At 42.6% G+C, this 14,197-nt stretch overlaps 1 protein-coding gene and 1 long non-coding RNA gene across 5 annotated transcripts; one reads left to right on the top strand and one right to left on the bottom strand.

The window, feature by feature from the left end:
- Positions 1-140: 140 nt before the first annotated feature.
- On the top strand, positions 141-6,073 carry LOC309576117. Of its 4 annotated transcripts, none has more exons than XR_014226650.1 (11): positions 141-198; positions 1,302-1,348; positions 1,827-1,869; positions 2,146-2,191; positions 2,573-2,605; positions 2,995-3,087; positions 3,662-3,686; positions 4,127-4,159; positions 4,838-4,887; positions 5,513-5,543; positions 5,734-6,073. It is a non-coding gene; the product is annotated as an uncharacterized lncRNA (long non-coding RNA). The 4 variants fall into 4 exon arrangements; XR_014226651.1 differs by lacking the exon at positions 1,302-1,348 and having other exon boundaries at positions 153-198; positions 5,734-5,778; positions 5,950-6,073; XR_014226652.1 differs by lacking the exon at positions 1,302-1,348 and having other exon boundaries at positions 153-198.
- Positions 6,074-6,200: 127 nt separating this feature from the next.
- On the bottom strand, positions 6,201-10,138 carry HEBP2 (heme binding protein 2). Its single transcript, XM_082287141.1, has 5 exons — positions 10,065-10,138; positions 8,300-8,384; positions 8,066-8,201; positions 7,792-7,957; positions 6,201-7,155 (listed from the first exon to the last, which is right to left on the bottom strand). The coding sequence occupies exons 2-5, from the start codon at positions 8,372-8,374 to the stop codon at positions 6,981-6,983; spliced, it is 552 nt and encodes a 183-aa protein (XP_082143267.1). The 5' UTR covers positions 8,375-8,384; positions 10,065-10,138; the 3' UTR covers positions 6,201-6,980.
- Positions 10,139-14,197: the final 4,059 nt, after the last annotated feature.

Below are 14,197 nucleotides of genomic sequence, written 5' to 3'. Positions count from 1 at the left end.
CCGGAAGGAAACGCTGTGAGGGCCCCCCCCCTCAACCCGTGTACCCCCGCCCCGCCCCTGCTCGCGGGACACACCCCGGTGGGTGTGGCCGCGTCCGCACCACGTGACCTGTGCTATATAACGGACGCGCAGAGGGACCTCTCCCTTTTCTGATCGCGGCGGTATTGAGCGGTGGATGTCCTCTGCGCGGTCCCGCCGGTGAGTGGGGGGCAATTCCCCGCCCGGGGTCCGGTGATACCGCTCCAGGGGATGGCCTGGGGGCCCCACGGGTGTGGGTGGGTCGCCGATGGTAGGTGGCGAGGAAGGATTGAAGTGGATTGCACGGCCGGGCCCGGGCCCGGTCCGCGGCCTAGACCGCCGGGGGTTCTACCTCATGGCGGCCTTGGGGATGTGTGAGGAGGGTCCCATAGAGCCCCACACGAGTTTGGGAGGGTAATGGCCCGGGGTAATACCTCAGGCGTTAAGTTACCGGGTCTTGCCTACTAGCGTGTTACGCGTAATATGTGGTCGTGGAATATGGCGAGGTCACGTGCCCGCGGTGGCTACAACCAATAGGTCTTGGTTTTTGTAGGTTTGGATTTTTTTAACTGCACTGGGCTTTAAAGAGGTTGTTTTTGCAGCTAAATGGGAAACGTTGTGTGAAATGCAGTAGTAGGGTTATGGAAGGAGTAAGGATCCCTGAACAGCTGGGATGTGCATACAGTGTAGAAAGGTTAAAGATTGCCTTCACATTCCAAGGTTGTCAGGCTTTGAGAAGCACTTGGACCGGACCGTGCTCTCAGGCACGCGTGGTGACTCTTGGCCATAGTCCTGTACAAGTGTAAGAGTTGGACTCCGTGGTCCTTGTGGGTCTTAACTCAGCATGTTTAAAGAGAAATGGCTCACTTCCATATGCTCTGCACATGATGAAAACTATGTTGGTAGGGACATCTGAGAGGGTGATGAATGCCAACATATCTGAGCTGGGCTTGGAATACTTATGGTGGCCTGTCCAGGGTGGCTCAGACACCACGTGGGCCTTTCTAAGCAGCCAAAGTTCATGCCTGCCCGGCTGACACGGTAATTATACACCAGAATCGAAGCTGTAGAAAACAAAGTAGTTTAGTGATCATGTCCTGCTTAAAAATACATAATAGCAATTACTTTTTGTGGCCTCATTACTTCAAAGAGCTGAAATTTAGGTTGCATCAGAGAAGAGCTTAATAGTCAAAGTATTTTGGATGTTGCTTGGATTTTTCACGGTAATATTTGTAAATATCACATCCTTTTTGGAATGTGCTAATATGCTTTCTTGCTTTCAGTTCAACATGTATCAGCTACACTCTTCCTTCTTGTGGCTTCAGTACAGGTAAATGTTGCTCCCGAAATACAGAGTTTAAATTAACAAATGTTGAATTTGTGTACACCAACTGGACTGGAGTACTATTGTATCAGGGAGTTACAGGATCAGCAGTTGTAATTCAGGCATTCCCTGTAGTATTTGTCCTGGAGAGTGTTTATAAGGCTCCTGTTGTTTATGAACCACTGCTCATCCTGTAACCAGACTGCAAGAGTACCCCCAGATTCCTTTTTTCCTTCATTACTGCTGTTTCTTTGGTCACAGCAATAATGTTTTGGAAAAACTTCCTGAAGTATGTTGTAGAAAATGTGTAACTATGGGGATTGATGTTAAGTAAATCCCAAAGCCTATGATGGTTTCACTGTAAGAGTAGTGGACAGAAGTGATTTCTGAAAACTCCATGCTGAGGCTTTCTAATGTGCTTAGTGTGATTGCCAGAGAAGCTCCCTAGTTCTGCAAAAATCTCCAACTCATTTATCTCTTCCAGATCTGCCCCCAAATGTGGAGACTTGATATTACTTCTTCCCAAGGTAAAAAAAAAAAGTGATTCTTGAAAATCGAACATAAAAGGTGCTTACCATTTGTCTAGACAGCATTTTCTGCTCTGATAATATCAGAAAGCAGCTTAATTCTTTAAACAAAGCTATCCCTCTGGTGCCACAGTGATGACACTTATTTGCTACTCTTGACCAAGGGAGTGATGAGCACTTTTACCACCATAACAGTTTTCTGAGGCACAACAACTTAGAATTCCCCTCGATGCTTTGACTGCTGAATATACTGTTCACAAGTTTTTTTTCTTCCAGGATTTAAATCTTGCACTTGAGAGATATGCAGAAGGAACATCACCTGGTAAGAAATATGTACTTTATGTAGAGGTTTATTCCACAGAGCTGTTGAAACACTGCAGTAGGAAGGATGGGATGTGTTTTACGATTAATTTCCACTAAGACCAGAAACAATTTATACTTGCTAGTATTCAAACTTTTAAATATTTTTTTTTATTATTGGGAAAATTTACTTGCCAAAGCAGTCACAAGAGGCGATTGCTTGGTACTATGATTCCAAAGCGGATACAGTGATGATGGCATAGTTCAGCAGAATATCCTGTGATGAACACTTCTGTCCTTCGCCCCTATCTGATGTATCTGGCTTTTGTAGTCTCTCAGTAGGAGACTTGTGGGCTTGGCCACAAAGGCTGAAGGGATCTGATTCTGTTTTCTATTGTTGCAGGCACTGGGAGATTAAGCTACAAGCTGATACAAGGTAAATACTGCACTGCTGGCATCTGTGAAAACTCCATTTCATCCCTGCTGTCTGAAAAGGCTGCTGTGTGATGACTGCATAGTTCAGCAGATGACTCGTGGTGATCACAGTTACTGTCTTTCGCCTCCTGTCTGATGCAGCCTCCTGTAGCTTAGGCTACTTCAAACAAATCATATGGGAAGCTGAAGGTGAAACACTTTCTTTTGCTCCATGAATGCATTTTGAAAATTTATCTCAGAAGACCAGTAAGTGGGTTAAACATAAAAAATTTAGTAGGATGAATAGAAAGAGAGTAGGATATAGTTGTGAAGTCAAACACAAAATATAGCAGAATAAGGTTAATTAGGTGTTAGTGCTCCAGGTTCTAAAAGCATTTTGTTGCTTTGCAGGCTGTTGTGGACAGAGGAGCCCCATTCCTTTTGTGTGAAAAACTATTTCACCTGTTACTGATGTTGGTGAAGACAAGGCCTTCCTAATTGAAGGTAACTAATAAACCTTTTAAGATGGATGCTACTTTTGTCTGTGCTGCATTTGTGTTTGGGAGTTTGCTTTTGGAGATGTTTGCGAATTAATTTTGTTTTTGGAAAGTGTGAGGCGAATATAAGTACTGTAAGTGTGCCTTCAGGGTCCTGTGTTTCATGATAAGAGCATGAAATAATTGTAGTGTTAAGGATCTCTGGAATTTTCCTGTTAAAACTAAATGGTGAATGCCGCAGTACTGTGAATTTGGTGTCTGAAACTTTGTGCAACCAAGTTGTGCATCAGCTCACATTACTGAACTCTGCAACTGTGAGGTTTGCTCCTTCGTGCAATTTCAGCATGCTCTGGAGTTGGAGAATGAACATCTCACAGTATTAAAGAGTGCTGGGAAATGGCTTTACACCCTGCCTTCAGAAGGGGATGGGAGTGTTGCAGCCTACGGTAAATGATGTTGAATCAGGTCTCTGATCCCCATGAGGATAAAACTTGACCAAACTGATACAGTATTTTACTGGAACTGTTCTTATGCTGTAACTTCCTGCTGGACCCTGCGTAATAGCAAATTTTTCTTTGCAGGCTTCCAAATATTTCTCGTTGTAAGGTAAGTACTTGTTTTAGCTTCCCAAGTATTAGGATTTCAATGTATGCCCATAAGTTAAGTATTTAACTGTTTGTCACCTAGGGGCAAAAGGGGCCCATTGGCTGTGGCTTGCATTTCAGCCAAAACAGGAGGATGTTTTAAAGGGGATCTGCTGGCTGGAGCCCAGTCTTGACAGGTGTGTACTAAACTCTTCACTGTGAGCTCTTGAATTGGCTCTGATAACACTAATTGAGTATTTGCTCTCTTGCCCGTAGCAGCCTAGCCCTATAGCAGGGCTGTGCAGGGGCTGACAGTGTAAACTGCCTGTGTGATGAGATATGACTGCCTTGACTTCAATCATGGAGGTCTGTAATTAGCTCTATCTGACTGCAGGCACCTGACTTGGATTTCATCCTCCTGTGTTTGTTTTTGTACTGTCCTGATGGTTTGCTTTGTTCCAGGTGTGATGGAGCTGGGAAGTGATGCCAGCAAAAGTAAGTTGCTAACACGTGAGTGTGACTGTTTAGAACTGTGATGCAGGGAATGGGGAAGTTGCTTGATCCTGGCCTTTACCATGTAGCTGCAGCATTAAGCAGGGTTCTTGATGATATTTTACCTTAACCAGGTAAAAAAAAGCCCACAGATTTTTCCAGCAGCCTGCAGGATTCACTCACCCAAGGTGCTTTCTGTGACTAAAAAGAAATAGTGGGGACCATTTTAAATGTATAGCTGCCATGGACTACTTGAATTCCTACTTGATAAGACAAGCTCTGCTACCAGGTTGCCACACGTTCTGGGCTGAGCAAATGCAGTACAATTATTTGCTATTAAACTTTCTGCTGTTTAAATTTAGTGGACTCTTTCAGGCGGTAGCACTGATCTTGAATGCTTATGCGGTGAATTGTTTTATCTCGATGGCTAGATCAGAGCTCTCAGAGTGAATGAAGGTGTCATTGGGAGTAAGGTCTGAAATTCTAAGGTCAGATCCCTCTAAGGAGAAACAAGTGATATAACATTAAGCTTCTCTAAGCATGTACTGTTTGTGATGAATTCTAAGCAATGGGAATCTCTCTGAAAGAGGCTGAGGAAAACTCTTGTGCTGAAACAGTACCCACAATCACAGTCTAAAATCACTGCCAAGAGTGTGTTAGTACAATTTCACTTCTCTACAGGGTGAAATTTGCCTGGAGTTTGTGTGAGAAACAAGATGGGTGTATCTGAGGTAAGTGTAGAGGACATGGGGTTTAATAATTCCTGGAATATTGTCTTTGTGCTGAATGCTTAGATAGTGGTACCTAAAACTAGTTCTATAGGATACCTGATTTGTCTTCCCTTTATTGTATCTGGCTGCTCTGTGGACACCACTGTAACACTGCACTCTGGAATTAAAATAAAAAACCTGTGTGTTGTGGCTGTCACTTCTCAGCAGTTTTTACTACTAATCTTCATATTGGCTCTACACAAATTTAGCTCTAGATGATTGCTGTACAGACTTGTTTCCAAACAAACTGGCTCTCACAAAGATTCAAGCCATTTTGAAAACCTATGGGACTTGTATTTCAGGTATTTAAAATCATGAAATACAACGTTGGGAGAGAGAGTATTGCAAAGTAGTAGCTTTTTACTTTTCCCTGATTCTTCCAATGTTAGTAATTCTGTATTTCCAGTTAGGATTTGTAAGCTTTGTGCATCCTATTTGGGTGCTGGAAGTTGAACTCGTAAGATGCCAGCTGAAAGTCAGTTTCCTTCTAGATAGAATAGTTTGGTGAATAGAAATTCATAGATAAATAAACTGTGCATATAGTGCTGCTGTCTGTGAACTCTGAAAGTACTTCTTTCTTCCTCAGGAAGGGATTGTGCTGTCTGCAGCCCCACTGGGTAAGTCCACACAACAGATAAATTGTATTAAAAACTTTGCATATTTGTAGCCACTGATGAAATTGATTCTGCCAAATGAGTTACAGTGATATTACCCTTTCCGTTCCTTTTCCATCTGAGGTTACGAAGCTGTTGTGGAGATTTTAGCAGTTGTGCTGCTGCATATGCTAACTGTGTTTTCTTGATTTAGGTGAAGAGGCAAAACTCTGAAACTAACGTATGAAGAATTGAGAAAGTGAGTGTAACTGCTGTAATAATGAAATGTATTTGTTGGAACAAGTGATGATAACCTTAGCTTGAACTCTCTCACTGAACAGAGATGAAATTCTAAGGTCTGAGATGTTCCCAGCAAAGTGTGTTGTGCTGGTTTGGTACCTTACAATGGTTCTTATGTCTGTCTTAATAGGTGGAACATTGCTGATAAATGGGTTACACTTGCATGAACAGCATTATAAAAGCTGATGTGTTTTCACCTCACTGATAATGTTTGCCTGACACTGGTTGGAGCCAATAAAAATCTGCAAACTCTACCTGGTGTTGTGACCTCCTTTCTGGCTGGAACAACTTGATGTAAAACAGATCCAGGCTACTATAATAAAATTTAAAATGCTTAATTTAGAGCAGGGACTAAACTAGGTTAAATGCAAATACTGCTGGTGTGCAGGCTGCAGGTGATCTGAGCAATACCCGTATCTGGAGAAAGCTAAATAATTAAAGGAGTAGTTCAAGTGTTTTAGGTGAGAGCTAAGCTTAGTACTTGTGTATTTGCTACTGAAATAATAGGTCACCAGTAATCCTGGTATTACATGTTCAGGTGCAAATCTCAGAACATGTACAGCTTGGATTTGGTAACCCTTTTCCAAGGGTTCTGGAATTTAAACAACACAATGTTTGGCCTTCATGAGGGGGTAAAAAAGTTCAGTGAAGAGTGGGGAGATTTTGCTATACTAATTTAACAACAGTTACTTCTTATGAGTTACTAAGGCCTGCTAAGATGTTTCTGCTTCCACTCATTAGTGGAAGCTTTCTTCTCTAAAGTTTCATTTAAATTCCTCCTTGATCTCAGGGGTGATGTCAATATGAGGAAAATTAGTTATGAAGAACTCAATTTCCATAATGCTTCAGTTAGTGCTGTAGCACTTCTAATGAGAAGTAAAGCTAGATACCCAAACTTCAGCGGGATTATTATCAGATTATTAGAGTTGCCTAGGACCTTTCAACAAGAGGAGTATGTTACATCTCCTGCCCATTCCACCTGGTATGATCTCGAATTACATTTTGACATGTTTTTAGCCAGAATAGTATTTCATCCTGGAGAAAATAAATTAAACATTGTGTCCACATGCAAATTAAATCTTCTGCACTAAAGCAAAGCTATTAATAAGGTCTGTTTTCATCCAGAGCAGATTAGTAGCCTCTTAATATTCCCCCATCATGTTACTTTTTAAAATACCACACTTCATTGTGCCTGTTGAAGAGCTTGAAGGGACTGTCATAGCCTGCAGTATAGAAGAAGTCTTCATGGAATGGTTGGCCTCTGTTTCTTAAGGTTCTGGCCAAGGTGTCTGCTTCCTCAGCATATTTCTCTGGGGAGGCGAATCCACCGAAGGACCTGGTAGAAGTGAAAAAGGCAGGTTTTTTGGTTCAAGCCCCTGGCTTTAATTTTCATAGGTGGAAACCTCAGACTTGCAAAGCAAGTTTGAGCACTTGTGATGCAGTTTGTAGTTAGTAGATTACCCATGCAGAACCAACACTCAGGCAACATGTAGGTATTTTTTCTGTTTTCAAAGGTAATATTTAAAACAACCCAACACCCAAGTTGACTTTGGTTCTTGAGAGTGTTAACATGGCTTGAGGGTTGCTTGGGGTGCTTTTCCTGTAACACCTGCCAAACATATATTGTGGCGGTTCAGGACTACAGCTAAAGGGTGCTGGGAGAGTGGTTTAGATGGTCTGTAGGACAAACTGTTTTCAGAAGATGATTCTGGAGGCTGCATCTCTATGAAATGCAATGCAATTTTCAAATGTTTGCTAAAAAACCCATGTATCACAACTTGGTCACTTCACTTTCTTTGTGGTAAGCCACCCAACCATAAGATTTCCTAATGGTTGGATTTTAGCAATTAAGGCTCTGAACAGCAGGATCTATCCACACTTAATCATCTGTTAAGAAAGCATAGCCCACACTTAAATGAGGGTAGCTACTGACCTGAGTTCATCTGGTGTCAGCTGTGCTGGTTTTGCTTACCGGACAAAGAGAGCTGTTGCCTTCCGTTCCTCAATGAACACATCAGAGTCAGTGGGCTGGGGTGGGCAGTCCTGGTGTTCAAATGGCACAAAGAAAGAAATCTTGAAGTCTGTGCAGCCTGATTTTACCAGGCAGGTCACTGGCACAGTCATATCAATCTTCATTTCTAGAGGAAAGGAAAGCTAGTTGTCAAAGCTGCATCTCCCAGCTCCTTTACTCTTCATTACTATTTGTGTTCATTAGCTACTTGCCATTCAAAACCAGCATGTCCTACCTTTTTCGTTCTTTCCCTGGATGTAGTGGAAGAGTTTCCAAAAGCCCTGGCGCATTGCTTCCTTCTGGGTTTCTCCCCTAATGACTGTGCTGACCCACTTTGCTGTCTCATACTGACGCAGTTCATAGTCCTTCACCTGAAAGGTAGCAAAAGTCACGGTAACCATCAGCTGGGTGTTCACTGAAATTAGTAGCTACTTTTTCCAAATCGGCGTATAAGTAATATTGCAGTTACCATTGCCTCTGCTGAGCTCCACCGAGGGGACTGCAGGTCCAGGGACAGAAATGTTTGCTTGAAGGACTTGATCATCTTGCCAGAGCTGGAAGGCAGACACAGTTCTTTGGCATCTATTAAATTGTTATGGCACTAGTTGTCGCTGAACTGGTGGAAGGCCTGAAAAAAGGCTGAAATCGTTTTAGCCCTGCAGAAACAGAGCACCAGGACCAAGAACCTACTTGAAGGAAGTGTTCTTTCAGGATATGCTGCCCTTGCTTCTCCATGACAAAGGTATTTCCTGACAGCAAAGTGAGATTCTGCAAGTGGGCATTTTGTGGAAATCCGTAAGTCAAAAGGATTTCACTTCAGTCTAATCGCTCCTGGATGAAAAGGCAATAGTGGTGTGGTGAGTGATCTGGTGTTGACTGTGCCCTTAACTTTATTTGGCCTCTCATGATAGCTGATGACTTTCTTAAAGGCCTTTAGCCTCAAAATCCTGTGGATAAATGAGATTTTCTGCATTTATGAATGAATTAAGTATTTTTCTCTGTAGCCTTCACATGGAAGGAAAAAAGGCAAAAACTTAAAAACACTGTCTCAAACAAAGCAAGTGAAAATATTCAAAACCACCGTTGAAATAATCACGTCTGGTTAAATGCTGAGATTTTAATGGCCTTCATAGATGACTTCTGTTGTTAACCAGGCAGACTGTAGTGTATTACCTGTATTCTGACAGTCTTGGCCTTCTGTTACATTCAAATGTCCTTTGCCCTTCATGTTACAGAGAGCGCAAAATTCAGTGATTATCTGGATTCTTAGGTCATAGAATGTTGTCTTCTCAGACTATAACTTAATTACCTATTTCTTGGGTAACAATGTGAGTTCTGTAAAATTAACTGCCTTGTGCTACTTAACTACTTTCTTGCCTGTTCCATTGTCTTGTAATATCTGGACTACTGTTGAATTCTATTAATCCCCTTCCATACCCTGCCTAGGGGTGGCTAAAATAAGTAGTATATGGAGCCACTTGAGTGTTGAGCTTTTTCCAGCAGCTCCTTCAGTTGTCACCATGGGTCAAGGGAAGGTCAGAATCAAACAGCAGGATACTGCTGCCAGTAGTAAAAGCAGGTGCTGTTCCCTTCTCCAGCCTGAAGGTACATAATCTCCAGCAGACCTGACCAGAATGATGGTCACCAGGGAGTGCTGCACAGTTGTACTCTATTAATAGACTTTGTCCATGGTATTTACAAATCAACAAAGCATAATAAAGCAGGAATGCATATAATTAGAAGCAAGTACAAGCAATTACAGTGAAACTTCCTACAACAATTTATTGCCATTTCAAAGACAAAGATGCTGCTTAACACTTTTATTAACTACTGAACAAGCTGCTTTCTCTTTACTGGCTAATTCCAACCCCTTCCCAACACACCTTTCCTTAATTACTGGGTACACCTCACAGCTCTGGATTTTATAACTTTATGGCCAGTACTGTCAGTGACTGCATGTTAGAAATATTTTTTAATTACACAGAACAATGCCTTGGGATGGGAAAGATACAGCTGAACTCTTTTTAGATGTACAGGAAAGCTGAACCTTGAAATGTCCATTGATTCATATAAATATGTCTATAGGGTGTTTAGGTTTTTTCTGTGGCTGTTAACATATGAACCAAAGGGACAGGCAGCAGGTTCCATTGCTAGCACAAGTAAATGCAGCCCAAACATGCCACTCCACAAACTACTAGGGCTATTGAGGAAGTGGAGAAGGTAGACATACTTACAGTTTCAGCTGTCCTTGTCCAAGCTGTTGCAGTGTGTCCTGTGGAGACTGCACATCCTCATGAGATGCTGCATGTCAGTTTATTTGAGTTCGGGCAGGCTCCTCCCATGCCTCAGCCCTACTGGAGGGGGCCAGTGTGACGAAAACCAGAAGGTTGGAGCCTTGTCCTGTTCTGGGTCTCATTGGAGAGCCCCCACGCAAATGCCAAAAGCCCCACCTACTACCCACGAGGCAGCACTGGGACTAGTGTGTGATCTGGCTCTGTAAACAGTTTTGCACCCTTGTGTAACTTCCCCTGTTTGCCATGGCTGTGTGCCCACTTATGTCTGGGTCAGTGGCAGGTTTTGTGCTTTGGGAGAAAGGATTTCACGTAAATAACGTGTCTCCCCCCTCCCTGACTTGGATTACAGGAGAGTGGTGCAATACAGAATCCCAGCTTTTCCTTTTTACCCTAGGGATAAAGGGTAGGTAGAAATCTGGCTGCACACTCTGCTGAGACCATCCCCACGAGATTTTTGCTGGCATGTTATGAAAGACAGGCAGTGTTCTCTGATGGCTGGCAGTTCTGAGTGGTATTTGAGGCTAATCAGCCCTCTTAGCCCTTGGATATCTGCACAAAGGGGTTATACAAAGCTATTGTGAAATCCTGTCCTGCTTATAATACACACAGCGAAGCTGGGCTCTTCATTTAACTAGCTGCATCTCCAGACATAGTTCGGTACCAGCACAATAGGGCAGATTAAACTCTACAGTTTGTATTCTGAGAGCACCTCCCAGTTTGTCATAGTTTGTGCAAATTCCTTGCAGCGTAATTCAGCTAAGCTCTCAGGGACATTTGACATCAATAGCTGGGAATGACTTTTAACAGGAAAAAACACACTTTGCTTGCAGGGAACTTCATCAGGATGCTGTGTGATACACTCCTGTTCTGAAAATGGAAGTAAAATCATGCCAAATAGCAATTGTGAATTTACCTCTAAAGCTACAAATCTCTCCAGAGCCACGGAAGACAGTGGTGTACAGAGTAATTTACTACTGGAATTTATTAGAACAGGCTGAGGCCTGAAATGCAGAACGAGTTCTCTGCATGCTTTGTACTTTTTATTTTATGGAGTAAAATGTTTCTCCATTTTACCTGTGCTCTGCTTGGGTCAAACAGCAACATCAGAAGAGTGTTAGGAGGAGCAGAAGGTGCTTGGTCTTTGCTCAGGACCTACAGGCATGCAAAGGCATGGGCTGGTGTAAGGTGAGCTGTCACCTTACCCTGTCACCCCAGAGATGGATGAACACCTCTAGAGTAGAAAAGGCCATATGAAAAATAATACTCAGCAACAATAGTTTGGCAAATCTCCACAAATTTACCCCAATGGTGAGCACTGAGAATTATTACCTTGGAAGAGGGGCAATAACTATAGAAAAAGACAAGCCCACAGTGGATTCTCATTTGGTTTCTGAAGCAGAGAGGCCCAGAACAAACCCCCAGTGAGTTTGTATGTGTCCAGCTGACCTCCCTGACAAAGAATTGACTGTTCCTGGTAGAGCACCCCCAGGCTGGAGAACAATCCTCAGTGTTTTCCTGAGAGGTTGTTTTCCAGCACTTTTGTTTTTACACATAAACATTGAGAGAACATGTCAACAGCTGCATGAGACAGTAGGGCAGGCATGGGGACAGTATTCTGTTTATATACATTCCAAAACTTAGAGAATGGGGATGGGATTATGGTGCAAGCTGACACACAGTCTCACTAGTACCTCCAAACAGAGGAAAATCCGACTATACAGCAGCCATTAAGTCTCAAAGGCCCTGTGACCTCTCTGTAATGTCATAAATATGCGTCTGGGACTTAGCTGGCATTTTCTAGAATTGCTAACAAAGCAGTATTTTTCTGTTCCCTTGACTTAAGGAGCAGAGATGAGGGCACAAGCAAATAAAAGCATGTGGCTTGTACCCTGATTTTACTGTCTTCATCTGTGCAGGAACACTGTAATGAACTGGTTCTTAAATAGTAACTTCAATTGGATAAGGACAAGGACAAGGACAAGCCTATGATATGATCACTTGTGATTTCCATTTTTCCACTCTGTAACAAGACCCTAAGCAACATTCTCCACAGCAAAACTGCTTTTATCTGCTCTGTGGCAGCATTACAATCGCTGCTGTCACATCCACCCTGTTGTAAGTTGCCTTATCCCTACAGGCAAGCACAGACTGTTTGCACAAAAAGCAGAAATCTTTTCCACTGACCTAATTGTGTCAGGAGTGGAGGAACCCAGGAAAAAAAGTGTGTTGTTACAGTGTGGTTAATTACAATTTTGAGTCATGTTCTTGTAGCTAACTCTGTAGCGTAATATGAAGAATGGAGGTGTGAGGGACAGATGGGGATGTGTGGCCACTCGCGTGTTTTATCAAGCGGTCTCAACCTAAAGCTCCAGGCAGTTTTGCACTGCTGCCTAAGCCTGTCAGAGAATCTTTGACAATGATTTTAATTTAAAAGAACTGAGTCTCTTCACATATAAATGGCCTTTACTTTTGTAAACATATACTCATCTGATGATGCAGAAACCTCACTTCACAACAAAGGAGTTGAGCATGTGATGTTACTGTAGTTACTGTCCAGGGCAGCAGAAGTGTCCTTATATGTTGTTAGACGAACTGTGGTTTATTGCAAATCCATGTCCCAAAAGAAGCCTCTTACCTCCTTGCTCTAAAGAAAGCCTCCATTTTATATCATATTCTCACTTCCAGCATGGAAAACGTAGAAGCAGAAGCATACCATCTTCTAAAGAAGCAGTTGAATGTACTATAATACTGTTCCAAGGAGGTTCCTTATTATCCTTAGAAATTGTGGAAAGGAAATCTATGCCATAACTGCAGTGAGGTGGTGTTTAGACCTTATGCTCTGACTTACACATTTTATATCAGTGGGGGAATTTGTTACCATTGGATTCATCTTCAGCCAAAAGTCATCTGCTTTCTGGAAATGTGTGTGTGAATTTTGTCCATATTTTTCCCTGATTCCAGCTAGTTTGTTACAAGTGACAAGTGGAACTGCTGCATCTCCCTTCTCACTCAGTGACAGTGTTACCTGAATCTTGCTGAATGAGTGATTCCATGCTCACTTCATCAGAGAAGGCGTGGAACTAGCTGCTGTTGACCAAATGAAAAGCTTCCTACACCCAACACCACTTCAGAGCACTCCTGACTTGGCATTTTGCAAGATTTCTCTGCTGAAGCTCACATTTTGAAACCATTCCAGGTTTGGGGAATTAATCCTAAAGAAGTCCTTGCTTCCACCTGCCATGAAAAACATTCCAAAACCTTCCTGTCTTCCGCACATGGAGCCCAGAGAGAAGCTATCTCAGCTTTATATACTGCTTTATTCACTGGTTTATTTCCACAATAAGGCTTTTTTAAAATATGGATCTGTTCTGGGATCTAGCTAGAAACTGAACTCTACAAGCAGTTGTCTCAGCAAACTTTAGCCAGTGAAAGAAGTGACCTAGATCCACAGAAATTTCAGTCCTCTTTGAGTGCTGAGAGGAAATGAATTCATCTTCCCCTACAAATTCATCCACATTCTGCTATTGACAGATTCTTCTCAGAAACAAGAACATGAAACAAGGCAAATTTTTATCTTCAAGATAGGAATCTCTCTTTAAGGGGAAGAGGTAACAGTGCTTGCTAGAGAAAAAGTCTTGATGCAAATTTATTGCATTGCTGGTTTTGCTTTTTTTAAATGGTGTTTAGCAGAGACTTAAGCCTAAAGTGTGAGAGAATACAGCTTATTTGCAAATGTGACTCTGAAAAGGCAACAGCTTTCTGGGCAGAAACGCAGTGGGCTCTGCATTTTCTTTCTCTGATTCCCCCTTCCCAGAGTTTTTAAATGGTATTTTCCTTCCCTTTTTATTCACCTGCATGGCCCCCTCCTTCCCTTCCTCCCACCCTTCCTCTCATTCTCATCCTACTCCAGTCTATGTGCTGCATGGAGTGAGACCACCTGGCAGCTCCTGTCCTGTCCAGGACCTGAGTTAAGCTCTTGATTCTGCTGAAGGGTTATTCTGAAATGGTGGGAACAGCCCCACGAGTCTGAAAAAGATCCTGATATGCAGAAATTGCCCTAGAGAGCTCAGGGT

Source organism: Coloeus monedula (assembly GCF_965178545.1).
Source record: "Coloeus monedula genome assembly, chromosome: 9".
Taxonomy (NCBI): domain Eukaryota; kingdom Metazoa; phylum Chordata; class Aves; order Passeriformes; family Corvidae; genus Coloeus; species Coloeus monedula.
This window is presented reverse-complemented; position numbering and strand designations above follow the sequence as displayed.